The sequence below is a fragment of the Anser brachyrhynchus genome, assembly GCF_964034855.1.
Source record: "Anser brachyrhynchus genome assembly, chromosome: 2".
NCBI lineage: Eukaryota > Metazoa > Chordata > Aves > Anseriformes > Anatidae > Anser > Anser brachyrhynchus.
The window spans coordinates 97,003,465-97,021,594 of record NC_137695.1 but is presented as its reverse complement, the minus strand read 5'-3'; the positions used below and the strand labels follow the sequence as shown (position 1 = coordinate 97,021,594).

Below are 18,130 nucleotides of genomic sequence, written 5' to 3'. Positions count from 1 at the left end.
TTCATTACTTCTGCAAAAGTAATATATATGTATATATATATGTATATATTTATTCCTGTGACGGTTGCAAAATTCAGAAGATCTTAGAAGTGACTTTTTTGCTCTTTATGCCAAGGAAAATAGAAAGGAACCTGGGTCTCATTGTTTAGATATTGCCATCTTGGCTTAGGTGGAAACAAGAGAATGCCCTGTGGTCTGGTTTGATACTGTTCTTATTTTCACAAAATGCAACTTAAAAAATGGCGAAATAATTTAATAATCCATTCTTCAAAAAAGATACAGATAGTTGAGGTAAAGTGTCCCCAGTATTCAGAGTTTTAGAAGATTGGAGCAATGGGGAATTGCTTGTGTAAAAATCATTTTGTCTTCTTTCAGTTTGAATTCCACCAACTCTAGTACGGACAAAGCACTGATTCAAAAGGGTGAAAAGTTCCTTTGAAAATACAAGTGGCTTCATATTCTGGTCAGCAAAGGTGTTACTTTAGGCTTGTTGGGGAGAAAAGCTAATGGATAATGCTTGATTCTCAGTGAAGTGCAGGTTCATTATAACCTATACTTTTCAGTATTGCTGGAATTGCTTAGAGACTTTGCAAAGCACAGAATCAGCTCAGCTTTCAAAACAGTTTAATCTGTTTTTCCTTTCACTGGGACTGCGTATGCACATTTCTGGGAGGAACATGTTCTTCTGACTTGAATCAAGATGAAACTAAAATCTGGAAAGTGTTTTCCTTAACTGACAAGCCAGGAATGAATGCCCAGCATGGCTTAAGTAAAACATTTTGTTTCTGGATTTGTTTGTTTGAAACAATTTTTTTTTGGTCTTCTTAGGCATTAAAACAGGAATTTATTAAAATATTGTTGCAAAAGTAGCGTAGCATAAAAAATAAATGTTTCTGATGGAAATTATGAATGCCATCTCTATCATCTTTCACCTCATTCTGATGAATCAAGAGATCTCATTAAACTGACTGCTCTGTCAACATTTGGTTTCAAATATATTGGAAATTATTTAGGACTGGTATTATACATGCTTGTCATGTTCTTAGCTATTTTTGGCCATTCTTGGAGACAAAATACTGGCCTGGGCAGACCTCTGGCCTGAGCCAAAGTAGGCATATTCTTACCAAGATTTCTCAAAGATTCTTTCTTCACTTCTGCTCTTCTCTCTTCTTTGCCAGCTTAGGTACATGATGTTCACTTCAGACTGTGCATAGGGATAAGAAGATGGGATTTGGCTTAGAATGTGGGAGACACCACTACATGTCATACATCATATATTTGGTCCAGCAGGAACTAATTACTGGTCGTTTTAGGAATGAGCTTCTCCTCAAACTTGAAAGAGAGACACCCACAGGCTACTTCTACATAATTTTCTCTTATATTCTTCCAAGTTTCAACAGATTTTTCTCTGTTTATATGTGTGACAGAAAATTAGAGGGAAGTAGGTCTTGATTAAGCATAAATATTTTGTTGCTTCAAGGAGAAAATGTTGTAGTGGAGAATGGTATCTCAACAGAGAGGGGCCCAGGGGCAGCAAGTCTTCTCAGAGAAAAAGTTTTTCAGAGTGATGTATGATTAAAGACTTAGGCATAAAACAAAATTTGTCTGTGTTGTTGGCAGGATCTACCTGACAGAGTTCCTTTAGAATCCTGCTCACAGTTAGGTTATGACTTTGCAGATCAGGCACGCGACTCTTTCTGTGAGACTTGCAGTTTGTTTCCATGGAGGAAGTTGCTCCATGAAATACTTCAGAATCACTTTCATTATATTTTCCGAGATTTCTTTCATTCTTTGACTTAATTTTTTCTGAAATAGCAGAGCTATGAAGCTGTTTACTGGGGATTGTGGAATTCATGCAAAGCTTATTCCCAAGGTAAAGTCAACCTCACAGGTTGGGTATTACTAACTGATTCAGAATGAGCTTTGTTGTAATTCACATATTTAAATAGGATAACGTATCTGCGTAATACTAGTTTTTATTTTATTAACCTCTTATGTATAATTTAATTGTTAGCAGAAGTCGAATGCTTCCTTGAGGTCAGATGGGTCAACGAACAGTATGCTTCAGAAGAAGTTATTTCTTACCATGGGTGCTACTGAGGTATGGTTGAAAAATTCATTACATGACACGTGCAAGGTAAAATCATGAAAAACAACAAGAACAACAACAAAACCATAACAGTTGTGCAGTATTAAAGCAGCTTTTTGTAATTCTTGGATAGGTATTCAAGTACTTAGTCCAAGTTTTAATAATGCAAGATCTCCCAACATTTCTTGTGCCGAGAGTGGAATTCACCAGTAAAGCTGATCTGGAAAGAAATAGAGATTGATGGATGTTGCCATCTGAGAAAAGAGCAAGTCAAATAAACCCTTGTTAAAGATTGCATTTCTCAACATTTTTGTTATTGGTTACATGCTTAAGTATTTTCCCATGCTTATGCACTTCTAATTTAAAAGTGCAGTTCTTCAGTGTTTTTGTATTTCCTTGCATATAATGCACATTACTCCAAAAATATCTTTAATAATTCATTTATTCCATTCTAGTACTTATACCAATCTCCTTACTGTAATGCATAAGCATTATTCAGGAGTGTGTTCAGAGTAGTCTTTAAGATTTCTAATTTATTTTCTTATTTATTTTTAATTTCCATTTTACTAGAGGAGTATGATGCTAAGGAGTGATGGTCAGCCATGATCATCCCAGTGTTTAAGCAATCTTTTCTGTGAGCATACTGTAGAGTACATGAAGGGAGAGGACCCACACCCCAAACTTGTCTTGATTTCTAATACAAAACTAGGGTACAGAACTAAATGCGAGCTTAATAACCTTACTATAGTGCTGCTACTGAGAAGTGCTCCAGTATTTTGTACTAGGAGAAGCTTCCGTAAAGAGCAGGCCCCTTCTCCCACTCACTTTATTAGCAATGAGCTGCTGCCAAGTCACTACTTGGCAAAATCACGACAGAAGGGAATTGTCTGAAGAACAGGAGAGTATGAAGCATTACTCTCTGGTATTGCCATGTGAAAGCATAGCGGAAATGAAGAATCCAAATATAATCGTAAAATATGGATGATTTTTTTCTATTTTTAGAAGCATACTTTCACCAACAGTGGACTATGTCAGGACTGCAGACTGGAAGCCTGAAGAGTTTTCATTTGCTAACCATTGAAATGATAATAAAAAGCATTAAAAAAAAAAAAGCAAAAAGTGAAAAACTGCTTGTTTCTTTTTTATTCCTAAATAGCTTGAAGAAGACGAGATTTAAAACTTCAGTGGCACAAAATTTCCTTTTGAGCTTTGCTACTGAAAAACAGAACATTGGGACAAAGTTGATATATTTCTGCAGAAAAATGTGTTTTCGTTGTCTTCTTTTCTAATAGGCAGCATTTGATGTTCTGCTTGCACATGCCGACACTGTCTAGCACAATGGTATCATGTAAGATCGGCTCAATGCATAACAATGAATGTCACAAATTAAATTATACAATTGAATCATATTTACTGTAAACTGGGCTATTCGTTCTTGTGTACAATTTGTGAACTGAATCAATTGGAACGGCTTTTCAAATTTCTTTTAGTTGAGTTATTATTTTATAGAATGCTTGTTTTTAGCATTGTTTATGGTACTGATTTGAAACTTAGATTACTTCAGCCCGTCAGAAAGATGAAAATACATATTAAAAAATACTTGGCTGAGTAGTTCTGAGTAATCTTTCAGTTTCTTTTCAACAACAAATGACATAAATGCCTTTTTAAATTGATCCATTCTGGTCTAAATACCGATGAAAAGTACTTTAAAGAAAGCTGAGTATATAGTTTTTTTTACTGAATTTATGTCAGTGGGCCCAGAAAAGGATTAGACAATAAGATGGGTAGGTTCATAAATGGGTACTAAAATGACAAGACAGGACCATGTCATCTAACAGCTCACAAAGAACTGTTGCAGCTGGTGAAGAAATAGGAGAGGAGCGGAGCACACGAAGTAACCTAGTTCACAAGCTCTCCGTAAACTGCATTTTCATGTCAGAGTTGTGATACTGGACTGCTCTACCCAGAAGGATGTTTCTCATATTCTTATGTCAGCTGGAGAAAAATCAGTGTTTGATTTAAGAGAGACAGATTCTTAAATATCTTACAAATGGTTCTCTATCTTTTTGAGTCTTTTTTTTTTTTCTCAATTTTGTTTTCAGCATTTTAGCAAGTTATGAAGGAAATTACTTTTACTGTATGTGTGTATTCTTTATAACTGTATGTATTTTGTGCTTTTTACAGAACTTTACAGGAACTTGTGCATTTTTCCTGAGGACATCAGATAAAGTTATAACTGCATCAAACATTTTCCAGGTCAGACAAAAGTCATGCAGTGTTTAGAGTGCACTTAATATTTTCTTAGACCCTTATTCACGCAGCAAGTTCTGCTGGAATCAGAAAAAGAAGTGGGGAGTGTTTTCATTAAAAAGTTTAGTTGTATTTTTAATGAAAGTTCTTTTTCGTCAGAATAGGTATGTGTGATAAAGTAATGTTCTAATGATTAGGAAATTAGCTATGTGCAATCTTGTTAAAAACAAGATTTAAACTAATAAAGATTCATTATTATGAAATGACATGCAAAAGAAACCTGTTCTTCCTCATATCATAGAATCATAGAATGGTTTGGGTTGGAAGGGACCTTAAAGATGATCTAATTCCAACCCTGCTGCCGTGGCCAGGGACACCTTCCACTAGACCACATTGCTCAAAGACCCATCTAGGCTGGCCTTAAACACTTCCAGGGATGAAATGCACTTCTTCAAGCACTGTTTAATGGGAACTGTGTTTCTCTGTGACTTTCTGTCTAGGGCATCTTCTTCGTTTGTGAAGAGGCGCTCAAACTTTAGGTGGAATAGGTTAAGAATGATGCCTTGACTGTCATCCATAACTCCTCACGCTTTTGATGGAGGGCTTTCTACCCTTTTGTACTTTATTGGGATTATAATACTTCAATATTGTTAGGAAATAGTATTCTACTCATGCATGACAACTAATTGTCTTAAATATTCTTCTTTTTGCATTCATGTGTGGAACTAGCAAGAAAAACATTAATAAAATTATTAATCAAGATAGCCAAGAACATCAAATGCCCTACAAAATTACATTTGTAGTTGCCATTCCTAAAACACTCCAGAATCATTGCACAGGAAAAAGTTGGGAATAGAAGCTTCCAGGGCAGAACTTAGTACTCTTTCCCCCAGATCAGTGAAGCCTTCATTATGATGAAGGCAGAAAAACAGTGTATGTTTGTGCAGTTCAAAAGTTGTGAATGCGACCCGCTCTCTGCGAAGAGAGATGCATTCAGAGGCATAACAACTAGTTGGTATGGGTGATAGAGAGCACGTGGCCCATGTTCAGGATGTGTGCATTTATAGGCAAAATGCCAGTAACAGAACAGCTGACTGGTTCATAAATGAATAGTACTGGGAAATATGCAACTCTTCACTCGCTCCAATTTATGTTTTAAATTCTGCAGTAGAATTCCACTCGCCAGTACTGACTGTCTCCATCCCCGTTTTTGGCAATATACTGCTTGTTGCTTCCCATGAATAATGAATTGGAGAGAACTATGCTGCTGAGTGTGACTTTTCTTGCCTTATACATTTGTTATCCTTTCTTTTAGACACTTACAGTGGACAGAAACTGTTCCTCTACAAGAGAAATGTAGACATAAAATTTTCTTAAGATTAATTAATGTATTGATATCAAGTTAATCTTAACTGCTTGTTGTAATATTGCTACAATATGGGACAGACTTTTCTGGTGACTCAAACTTATGGGCAAGCCTTGAAATTTCCAGTTGAGTTTTAGTTTATGTCAAATCCAAATTCTGTATCTGGGGGGCAATATCCTCACGGAATGTAGAGAGATATGGGCTATACATATTTGTGTTCCATGTGTCTGCATTTCACTCAAATAGAAAAATATTGTAAAATTTACATGCACTTTGCTAACTTTTGTTTCTTCCCAAAGGAGGTGAATTTTGGTGTATTCGATTGTTCTAATGGAAATATCCTTGAGGGCCTGGAATTTTTATTATCCCAGATCATGATACCAGCACTTAAATCCCAACAGGTAATCGTGTATATATATACATTTTCTTCTTTATATATATATATTTTCTTCTTTGTCATGAGCATATATATGCTCATGACAAAGAAGAAAATAGCACAACCATCATACAAAGGCAAAACTGTGATGATTTAATTAAAACTAGATTAAACTTGGACTGAAAAAATGCCAAGTCCTTCTGGCAGAATAAAAGATCAGTTCATTATTTCATTCTAGAGTGTGGACAGGAAGCACTGTATCGCAGCCAGGATATCCAGCTTCTTTGAGTTATCATTGTTTTATGGAACTGGCAAAGCATCACAGTTGGTTCTGTTGCTTCTAGAGGAAGCAACATGTTCAGAAGTAGAAAATGTAGTAAAGCTTCATGTCTGTTGAGAATGAAGGTGTCATATCCTATTATTTTAAGCTATTCTTTTCTCTAAACCAGGTGCGATAAAGGAGATTAGAATCTCCTTTAGAGATTCTGGGAGAAATCTTTTCCTGGGAGAGAAAAAAAAAAAAGGTGGCAATTGGCTTTGAGGACAGTGAGAACAGGGAGGCATTTTTATTTCTTGAGATACTCATGCTTGTTTGTCTCTTCTTGTCTAATAGACTAATTAAATTAATGCACACTTTAAAATATTTGTGCTTATAGTACTGATGAATGTAGTTGAAAGGGTGTACTGGTAAAACTTTGTTAAATAAATTAAAAAGCCCTTTGGTATTAAAAAAAAAAAGAGAGAGTGACTCTGGTTTTACTTTTTATTTATTTTTATATTTTTATATTCATAAATTGTCAAACAATCAGCACTGGGGAGCTGTGAAAGAAGGTCTGAAGGACAGCCAGATACAAGACTTCCTGTATTCAGTGGATAGATTTGTGGGTACTTTGTCATCATCAAGACAGAATCTAGAAGATAAAATTCAGCTTGCAAAAGTGGATATTGATATTTATATCAGCAATTTACAGAACCCATCTGACTACATAACTGCAGGTGAGAAATTCCTACAACAAGGTAAACACAACAGTGATGCTGTTTTTAAGAAAACAAATGTTACGCTATTCATGAAGATTTACCTTGAAGAATTAATTAATTTTCCATGAGCTATATACATTTTTCTGTTGACTCTTGCCAGGTTTATGATTGTCTAATCATAAAGTTATCAATCTTTTCCCTGTCCTTTAGTTCACAGATCTTAAAGGACTGGGTGGTTCCTTACCTACCTTTGTGTACACGTTGGCCTCTGTTCTTCCTGATTTGCAGGCTAAGTGGTTGCCAAGTGAAGTCATGTACTAGTGTGTATACATCTTTGCTTTTTGTGATACTGGGGAAATCTTATCCAGTATTAAGTTCAAAGACTGTGAGTCAAAAAAGGCATATTTATATAAAATTATTTATATGTATATATACATATATGTATGTATGGAAATGAGTGGTCGTCTCTTTGAACATTAGCCTTCTGCCCTTTCTTATCACCACAAGGAATTTCAGAGTGAAATCATGCCAAAACAGTCAATACTTCTACAGTCCCTGTCTGCCCTGTATTAGCCTAGCTTCCTATATTAGACCAGCTTCCAGAGAAGAACTGGTGGCTATTAAGATGAGACGGTAATGTTATATGGCTGAACAAGTTCTTTAGACCCATTTAATAGTTCTAGGTGAACAAGTCCTAAACATAATGCACTAAGTAAACTGGACTTTTTCAGCTGCTAGGGCAATCTAAAAGGTGTGCTGACTTATAAATAACAGGGGTTTTGTGTCTATCGATAATGGTGTCCTTTACGTGATGCTTTTAGTGTGAAATAGGCTGCAATGGCAGAAAGAGAGAAATGCTGAGGAGTAAGATGTTACTTAATAAACGCAAGCAGAAAAATATGCACATTGTAGTTAATGGAACTGTTGTACCTCTGATACATGGTTGTCCCCAAACCACATCACTGTTTTTTCCCTTAGAAATTCCCTCTGTTAACTGTTCTTATTGTAAAGGATTTGCAGTAGTAACTGAGTAGGTAGATATAAGATGTATGTGTGTGCGTCTTGTTGTTATAGTCTTAATCTATTCCTGTTGACAGTCAGTGATTTAAATATGCTCAATTTACGTGGAGTCCCAGCTTATGTTTGCCAAGGACAAGGACACTTCTGTAGTTAAAAAAATGTACTTATTTTTTGGTGCTTATGAAGCAGTCCCGTTCTTTGATTTTGAAGGCAGTAACAGAGAGGTCACTGAGAAACTTGAAGAAGCGTTAATGATTTGGATCAAACAGATCAGACAAGTTTTAGTGGAGAGTGAGCAAATGAGAAGAGAAGCTGATGACATTGGTCCATCTGCAGAGCTGGAACATTGGAAGTCAAGAATGTCATCATTTAACAGGTTAAAAAAGAAGTTTTTTTTTTAAATTTAAGTAGATGTAAACTCTGATTCTAAAGATTTAAATGTGTTTCCTTCTTCAAAGCCTTTTAGATGAGATCAAGAGTTCAAGAGTAAAGAAAATTATAAGTATTCTTCAGGCAGCAAGATCAAAGACATTAAAGCAGTGGAAAGAGCTGGTAATTACTATGTTTTAATAAAAGTTGTTTAAAATTAATAGAGTACTATGTTTGTTATATACATAGAAGTGGACACACAACTCTTAAGAACAGTTCAAGTGTCTATGCTCTTTTTATACTGTGGTTTATCCTCCCTTTGTTGAAACACCAGTGATCCTGAAGTTAAATAGATAACTTGAAAGAAAGTCAGTGCTCCTGTAACATGTCTTTCTTAAAGATGGGTGGAATGGCTGTGCAGAAGGAAAGCAGTGCAGCAATACAACATTTTTATGTCTCTCCAGCTGTACCCTATGCAGGCCAACAGTAGCGATGTCTGAAAGTTCATCACATTGCTTGTAGAAATATTGACAACTGGATTCTTGTAGCATAACTGCTACTTCAGATAAGCAGGTATCTGTTATCTAAACGTAGTCAGAATTGTGGGCAGGCTAGAAAACAAATTGTAAGCCACGTACAGGCAATCTGACACCTGAAAACACCAGAATGTAAATCTTCTAACACTTATAAAGATATTATACCGTTTTGAAAATAGACCAGGAAAATAGAGTCATCTTGCTGAGTTTTTCATGTTGTGCTTAACATATTTGCATGCTTTTATTATAAATGGAATTTGGATGATAGTGTCTGTTCAGAGCCAGTACAAGTCAAGGAAAATGAACTAGATTCCTTTCTTCATACACGTAGCTTCCTAAGAACTGGAGAGTTCCACTTGTCATAAATAGAAAGGTATACAGGCACTAGTTCTGAACTTGTTTGCCCTAACAAGTGCTTATTAAAAAAAGGTGTTTGAGATGGAAGCACCCTGGTATATTTCAGGGAGCATGTCAGTTCTTGTCAGTTCTGCAGAACTGGTAATTAAAAAACAACAACAACAAAAACATTTGTACCATGCTAGAACCATTCCAAATGATTCTAGAACGTAAGTTGGATTATCGAAACCACGCTATTGTACTCCCATCCAGTTTTGGAATTATAGTCCTGTAGTAGCATGCACTATAAAAGTTCAGGAAGCTTTGCTGTAAATTTTAGCAGTATTAATTCTATTCTTCTTTTTTCCATTCAGGATGGTAATGTAACAACTGCTGCCAATGAAGCTAAAGACAATGTCAGATATTTATATACTTTGGATAAATTTTTTGGCCCACTTGCCAAAGCTTCCCCTGTAAGTAGTACTCTGAATAAAACCACTTAACATGGAATTTAGAAAAGAAAGAAAAGTCTTTTGCTGATGAAAGAAAGATATTCCTCCTTTCAGTATTTAACTCCTGTGCTTAATGATTAGAGGACAAGTTAACTCCTATGGCATTAGTGAATTAAGTTTACAAATTTTGAATAAGCTAGAGACAATACTACTTTTTGTGGGGGAGGTTGTTGTCATTTCAGGAGATAAATGAAGGGCATGGGAAAATAAGCAATACTTCATGTTTTTCCAAGCTCCTTTCAAACCTAATATCACATTCAATTGTCTCTGTGACATACACCTACCCATAATACCGCTGTTTACAAGTTTTTTATGTGTTATTCTCAAAGTTTGAATTCTGTTTGAATCCATTGAGCTATTTTCCACTGCTTTTGTTCTGCAAATATTCACTGTTCTGACATATTGGACTTAACTTTTAGATACCGTGCCTTTTTATCCTCTTCTAGGTCCGTGACTGTCTTTTGTGATGCATTTGACTGATGAGCACTGATTTGCTGCATTTCTGTGAAACCTTTCTGTGGGACAGGGAACTCTACAGTTCAGTTTCCTCAGTAAAATACAGATTACTGCTGCCTTTCCTTCCTTTTCCACGTTTCTTTTCTGAACAGATGTAGGCAAAATGAGCAGTGGTCAGCCAGCTTTCTTCTTTTTGTACTTTCTTCTGCAGGCCAACTTTTTTGTACCAATATATGCCTTTTTTTTTTCTTAGGCAGCATATTTCTTTGCAAAGCAGACTACAATACTTTCACATGGAGGTCGCGGTCGAAAAGAGTATGGCCTCTGCTTTTCCTCTGGAAAATTTGCTCTGGAAGAAGGCCTACTCATTTATTCATAATCAATTCCCCACTTTTTTTCTGTTGGACATAGTGTGTTAGGTCTCCGTGAGCGAATTGGGTAGTCCAATTCATAATGATGTGTCTACAAGAACAAGGTGTTACAATCAAAAAGATGTTTATCCACTGATAAACATATTCCCAGACCTGTCACATTTTCCACTATGCTTTTAGGAAATTTGAATTATTGACTTCCTCATTTTTTCCTGTTGTAGGTAACAATGATGGAACACGTACCCAGTTTAATGAATGCTGTCTGCATGATCTACTGTACATCACCATACTACAACACATCAGAGCGCATGACATCTCTTCTTCTTAAAATCACTAATCAAATGATTAACACATGCAAGACATATCTACGTGAAGGTGTTTCCAAAATCTGGGATCTGGACAGGTGACAGAATTTTAATAATTTCATCTTATTTGTTAACACTAGAAGTAAAATCAGAGACAAACCAGTTATCATGAAGTGTTGGTTAGCTGGATTGACAGTGTTCTCAGCAAACTGTGTGATACCCTCAGATGTTTTGTAGGCGTCATTTCCATACGAACTAGTGGAGACATTTCAAGGTGAGGAAGGAGTTAGCTGCTCTATGGGTACTTGCAAAGAGCTATTCCCAATTGCTATGTACAGCACAAGAGGAAGCACAGAAGTGTTTGTATGAAACTCAAGAAATGGGTGGTGAATGCTGACATCACTGATACAAAAAGCGTATTTGAAGGATGAGAAGTAGCTAGGATAGGCTAGGAAAACATACAAAGGAGAACAAGTCGATTATTTTCATGCAAAAGAGATGGGGGAAGCCACATAAAATCATAAAAATGAGCATGATGTCTCAAGTTATGCAAAGTAATGATTGGAACAGTCTCTTGAAAGAGTATAAATGAATCAAGATTATGGTTACTGAGGTGAGAAGGAAAAAGCGTTACAAACTTCATCAACAAATAGTTAGTCAAGATGTGTGTACTTAAGATACAGCCAAGTCAAAGATGATACAAGTAACAGGCTGGGAGATACGAGAGTAAATCAGACAAAAATTTGGATTCCTTCTGCATTTTGGTATGGGTAAAGAGAAGTTTTCAGACGTCACCTATGATCAATTAAGTACTAACTGTATAGATCCTAAAGAATTAATATAAATGAAAGTAGAATACAATTTTTGTGTATTCTAGGAGTATTTGAGGGAGACATTCTTCCCCTTTGCTCATTTATTTGGTGCTGCTGTCACTGCAGAATTTTCTCTCTGTCCCAGTTAGAGGTTTCAATGGATAAAGTTTGGTCATCGTTTTAATTCCTGATGGTATTTTGGAAGCTGAAAAACAAAACCAAAGTGGAGGAACAGTCTTGGGTAAATGGCTGATGACTGATTTCCGTGTCTCCTTTATATACCTTCTGTATAGTAGTACCTCATGGTTAATGAATAACTGGGTGTAAGATAACTGTGTATAACTACCTGTGACCTTAGTAACAGAGTTCCTTCTTCAGAGTTCCTTAGTAACAGAGTTCCTTCAGACTTCCTTCTTTATCTTTTTAAAGTAACAAGAAATTTCCTTATGCTTTCTGTAGTCTGGGTAAAACAAACAAACAAACCAGTCTTGTCTGCTTAGGGAAAAAAAAAAGAAACAAAAGTCCATCGGCTAGACATAGTTTACAGAAGATGGAGGAATGGCCATATTGCAGGCACTCAGTAGCTACCATTTGCCTGTTGTAAGTCCTCTCTGAGTTACACTTTGAAATTTTGGTTTGATGATAATAAAGGCTAAACTTAATAATATCCAATATGGATAACAAATTTAAAACAGGAACTTTTAATGTAATCCTCTTATTTTGAACATTCTACAGGTAATGTATAATTTTACATTCTTATTTAGCAGTTACCTGTCTGACTGAAATGTTCTGTTTTTATTTATGCTCTTTTGTAAAGCTCCTTAGGATGATTTTCTGTCTTTTGCACTTTTTTGTCCAGGCAAGAATTGCTAAAGAGGATACAACAATGCATTTCCCTCAAAGAACAGTACCAAACGTCCTTTCAGAGAATTAGGGAGAAGCTAAAGGAAAATCCAAGTGGCAAGCAATTTGATTTCAGGTAAAAAACTCACTCTAATATTGAATCATATTCATATATAAGATTTATAAATGAGATATCATCATATCTATGGGCTACCTGAAAAGTTAAATGCTCAATTAAAATGTAACATTTATTATAATCAAATCATGAGCGTGTGGAGTTTATTTTATTTTTATCATTCAAGAAGTAAGCAGTAACAAGGTTTTTGCAAGTTGCTTGTTTATTTAGCAGATGTTCAAGGGAATTCATGGAATTTATGCATGTGCTAAATTAATGTGTATGTTTGCGTGTGGTCTGAAATCCTAAAAAATATAAGTTAAAAGACTCCAGTTGACCTTAGTCAGCTTTGGGCTAGGTTGTCAATCACAATGCCAAGAGTAGGTTTACCTGTATTAGCACTTAAATCATGGAACTTATCTTAGTGTATTATTCACATTTTGATCTCTTTTCACATGTATTGGTTTCAGGAATAACTCCTGTGAATTGTGGAGAAGGTTTTAGTTGACATATGTAAGAATTAAGCATTTTCTATGTTGTATCCATTATTTTAAAGTGTTTTTTACTTTGTAATTACTACAGCATAGATTTTTTAATGTGAAACTTGGTAGTAGTTCTGGTGGAATATATCTGGGTTAAATAGAAAAAAAATCTGATACAAATAGATATGTATAGTAATACTTCTGCTTTTTATCATCAGTGAAAACTATATTTTTGGAAAATATGATACATTCTGTAAACGTTTGGAGAAAATTTCGGATATGAGCAATATTATGGAAAGCCTTTTAGAGCTCCAGCGTATAAAAATAGAAGGTATTGAAGAGATCAGTACTCACTACCAGAGCATTGCTACAAACACCAAATCAAAAAAGTATGATGTTCTGGATCACAGAAAACAGGAGGTACATTCACTCAGCACTTGTCCAATACTCACTTCGTTAATCTTATGCTTTTCATTGGAGTTATGCAAAGAAGACTAAAATTTATAACAATGCATAAAGCGTTTTCCTGCAGTAATAATACTTTCCTATGTTTTAATCCAATTTGAAATTTCTTGGGAGTATTTGGCTTTTTATTTCATATGCTTTTGTAAATTTTTGATAAACTAGGTTTTGTGTGATAGGTAGTGATACAAGCAGCATTTCCTAAACTTGTTTGCTTTGAGATGCATGTATTTTGAACTTCAGACTGAAAACTAATTCAGGCAGATCAATGTATCAAGTCCAGTTTATCTACTTGCAAGAGTTACTCAGTGCTCCTTAATGGAATAATGAAGGCAGTATCGACACTTAAGATACTTAGATGACTGTTTCAGAGTGAGAAGTGAATGATATCACCTCCAGCTCTGAACCACATGATGAAAAATAAAGCCACTTATAAAGTGCTTGAGACTCAAGTTCGGACTTGAATATCCTGGAACTGAGCTGCTTTTTTGGGATGTAGCATGCTTGCTTTACTGGATTGACAACCTCACAATGGAAATGCTAGAAATGTTGACTTACTGTCCTGCTTTCCTGAACTATTGCTTGCAGCTGTGCTTAAATCATATAAGTCCGGAGGACCTTTGGCTTTCTTCTGATAATAACCTTCCTTAGTCTGTAAAGTGCTCTAGAGAGCCTGTCTAATTTGCAGCTCTGGATAGGTTTCATGCCTGAACAGTGAGCTTAGCGCTCTCTTGTGGCAGTGCTAGGAGTAGTTGGGTGAGTGTACTGTGTTCTCTCTGATTAGCTTACTAGATTTCCTCTGCCTGTCCTTGTTCCTTTGCAGTACTTTGCGTTCGTAAAGATGAATCTGTAATCAAATAGCCTAATTATTCTTATTTTTTGTTTGCTTTGCCTAGAATGTAAATGCCTTCATTACTGGTGTTGTCCCTGTCCTCTTTAATTCAGTACTGAACACATGTACTGTTCAGATAAAGCAAATTCCACAGAAACTTCAGGGAAATAATGTTGCATGAAATGAAAGCAACAGTATTTTCTTTTCTCTCTCTCTCTTTTTTTTTTTTTCTTTTACACTTTCCTAGTTTGAAAAAGACTACCTTGAATTTAAGAACCAAATTGCAACATTGTATGAGTCCATACAAGAATTTGTGGATTCCTGCTTTGAGAAGACTGTAACTGTAAGTAACTTTACAAATGCAACCTCCTGTTCTGGTGTTCAGAAGGGCTGAGTACCCACAACTCCTACTGTACTCCTTCATTACTGGCAGTGTTCTGCACTGTGCCGGTGGCTGCCTGAGATTAGGCAGGAGGACACTGAGAATACAAGCGTTCTAAAAGTAGCTTGCAGAAGTACTGGGAGTTAACGTTCATTGTTACTTAGTGCCAGTTGCATCTTTCCTTACCAACTTTATAACCCTATTTATTTTTATGGTTTATTTTCTTTCCTCATCCTAGTGCTCCCCATCCCTCTCCCACCATGCTATTGATACACTAGGATAGTCCTCCTCTCACTGTGTGTTGTACTGTCTTATTTCCATGGCTCAGTTTTCTTTCACTGTCTTTGGATTGACTTGCTTTTTCTTTCTTACTCTGCTCTCTGTCTTTCACTGTTTTCACTCCTGTGCTCTGTATATTCACTTGCAGTCCATGAGTAATGTTCACTACTGTGGCACTTCCCTATCTTTCCTCTTGAAAGTTAGGTATGTTTTTTTTCCTTTAACAAAAAATAAATAAAAAATAAAGCTCTTGTAGGGACATATGTACAACATCCTTTTCTTGAGCCCGGTGAAGGGAAACAACTCATGTGTTTGACAGAAGTTCCAAGCTGTGGGGTAGGATTGTTGCAGATAATTAAAAAGTACATGCAGTATGACGAGAGAGAGTTCAGCAGTTCCTATACTGCAGCCCATTACTTATACTGTATCCCATTACTGGTAAAATCGAAGTGGTGAAGCCAAGCTAACGATTCTTTGTCATCATATATTAGTGCAGAAGTGAAAGAGAAGTTGAAAGTGCAGGGGGGAAACTTCAGTTCATTGTCTTATCAACTGTAAGAATTCAGCCTGGAAGGGCTTCCGCGGGTTGCCTGTATTATATATTTGAATACATAATGCTAGTCAGAACAGGTGAGTTTGATGCAGAGTTGATAGCTTCCATTTCTTAAACTCTTAGTTGTTTGCCTGCCACAGGACAGTACAGATTCATGGACTCGTTAGCTTTTTTCTTTTACATTGAAAAGAACAGCATCTATGTGATACCTGACAAACAAAAAAGCAAAAGAAAAATAATGGGAAGATATCTGTAACCATCTATTATAAAAACTGAATCTGAATAATTTTTTGATGTGTATCTAAATTATAGGATGAACTAAAGGGGAAATGGAGAGTGATAATTTTAAAGAAAAGTAATTATATTTTATTAACATGAAAGTAAAAAAAAAGCTATACTCAGTATTTAAATTTTATTGATGGAGCATATTTAAAGATGCTTCCTGTTGCACTTCTAAGTTATTTCTGTCAGACAAGCAGGAGTAATGTAATAGTTTCTGCCATCTGTTACCTTAATTTCAGTTCTGTTCATTAGTTCAGACCCTGCTCATGAAATGAGATGTAAATGAAGTAGGAGGAAAACTGTAGATGTTCTACCACAACTCTTTGGAGAAAAATAAAGAGTGAGGATTTGAGAGTCAGAAAAAAATTAAATGTTCCAAAATGGTCTGTGGTGGTGGCAGTTTCTTGTTTAAGAGTATAGTAAGTATATTGCATATGGGACAAAATACAACAGTTAAGTTCACTGACTTGTCTGGATGGCTTTTTCAGTGCTTTTTAGAAAATAACTTACGAACTTATGTAACTTATAAATAATAAAATCAAAAAAACACATCAGAGTTTGTGAACCATGACTTTTTGAACTATTAACATCTGCAGTAAATATTCTGTCCTCCTTTTTAGACTGAACAGATGCTGGGACTTCTGATGAAGCTTGAACAAATAGGAGAAAATCAAATTGATCTTAGTGAGAAGTACACCATTGTCCTTCAGCAATACAGTCGAGACTTAGACTTTGTTCAAAACCTCTACCAGAAGCAAAAAGAAAATCCACCTATACCACGTAACATACCACCAGTAAGAATGAAATAAATAAGAAAAATGACTTTTCTTCTTTACTTTTTAAGTTAATGGAAATAAAACTTCATATCTTCTGTGTTTTAGGTAACAGGGAAGATTATGTGGGCTCAGCAGCTGTACAGAAAAATTGACCATCCAATGAGATTCTTTAAAAAGAAAACCACACTTTTGAAGGTTGTAAATTATCAGAGGGTGATTTATGCTAAGTTCTAACACAAGTTATTAACAGACACGATTTATTTTTATACTCCTAAGTTCACTTTTCTAACAACTTTCATTCAGGCTCATCCAACAAGATAGTTTGTAGTTTTTGCTCCGGGATTTGAATTTATTTTTGCAGTGTTATTATTCTGTGAATCAAGACAGTTGCTTCCCTTGAGATGTGTAGCTGATGACTTGGGTGATTTTTTTTGTTCCTTCTGGGACTTGGTTCCTATTACTCCCGAGCACAGCACTGTTGGCCATGGACCTATGCTTACAGCCTTCTGCCTGCTGTGCTCTGTCATGTAGAGGACTGTGATATTCAACTTCAAATACTTCATGAAAGAATACTAGTTTTATAGCTTCCTCACTGGCAAATCAGTCCCTTGCATAGGTCATACTGTAGACTTTATTTTATAGGCAAAAATCAGGAAAAAAAAGTTGTTTAGAGCAGTTAAATACTTTAAAATAATTGAATTCTTATATAGATTTTGATATTTCGTGTCTTACATCATCTCTTAAGTAGCACAACTTAAATCTGTATTTGTTTTGTTTGCCTAATGGTGGTGAGGAAAAGCCTAATGGAGGACATTTCTACTATGTTAGGCTCATCACGTTGATTAAGTGGCATTTGCTTATTTATTGATTTATGTTTCCAGACACTGGAAATGAAAAAGGTTGTTAAGAGCTACAATAAAATGGCTGCGGTTCTTCTGGAATTTGAACTTATTTATCATAGAGCCTGGTGCAGGTTTGCTGACCAGGCTAGAAATGCTCTGTATGCTTCCTTACTAGTCAGGCACCAAGAAACCAAGGTAAATATGATTTATTCTTCTGTATTACTGTTGCATTGTTTAGTATTACCTATGCTACTTTAATTGTATCCTGTATAGACAAGCACAGCATTACAAAAATCTTCATGAGGTTAGAAAATAAACTGCTGTAACTGATGCAACCGTGTTCTTTTTCCTTTTTGTGTACGTTGCGATGCAGACTTGATCATGTCTCTTCTTCGTAAGACTCCTGCCTCATTTAGGACATATAAGAGGCAGTGCCCAGCAAATGCGTATCTGTTATAGACTTATCTATGTCTTTTTACATTTTGTTTCATGTATTACTTTCTGTA

At 35.7% G+C, this 18,130-nt stretch overlaps 1 protein-coding gene across 6 annotated transcripts in view; it reads left to right on the top strand.

Moving 5' to 3' along the window:
• LOC308189364 (dynein axonemal heavy chain 5-like) overlaps positions 1–18,130 on the top strand; it is a 155,269-nt gene that overhangs the window by 5,087 nt on the left and 132,052 nt on the right. For 2 of the 6 annotated variants that reach the window (XM_080579330.1, XM_080579328.1), the window contains exons 5-18: positions 2,015–2,101; positions 4,274–4,345; positions 6,005–6,106; positions 6,891–7,077; positions 8,290–8,455; positions 8,538–8,631; positions 9,695–9,793; positions 10,881–11,062; positions 12,636–12,755; positions 13,435–13,636; positions 14,758–14,853; positions 16,627–16,800; positions 16,888–16,977; positions 17,664–17,819. In XM_080579330.1, coding sequence (XP_080435456.1) covers positions 2,015–2,101; positions 4,274–4,345; positions 6,005–6,106; positions 6,891–7,077; positions 8,290–8,455; positions 8,538–8,631; positions 9,695–9,793; positions 10,881–11,062; positions 12,636–12,755; positions 13,435–13,636; positions 14,758–14,853; positions 16,627–16,800; positions 16,888–16,977; positions 17,664–17,819 — 1,827 coding nt within the window. Of the gene's footprint in view, positions 1–2,014; positions 2,102–4,273; positions 4,346–6,004; positions 6,107–6,890; positions 7,078–8,289; positions 8,456–8,537; positions 8,632–8,903; positions 9,022–9,694; positions 9,794–10,880; positions 11,063–12,635; positions 12,756–13,434; positions 13,637–14,757; positions 14,854–16,626; positions 16,801–16,887; positions 16,978–17,663; positions 17,820–18,130 lie in introns of those variants that run through there. The other 4 variants (XM_080579329.1, XM_080579331.1, XM_080579332.1 and 1 more) reach the window with 4 other exon arrangements.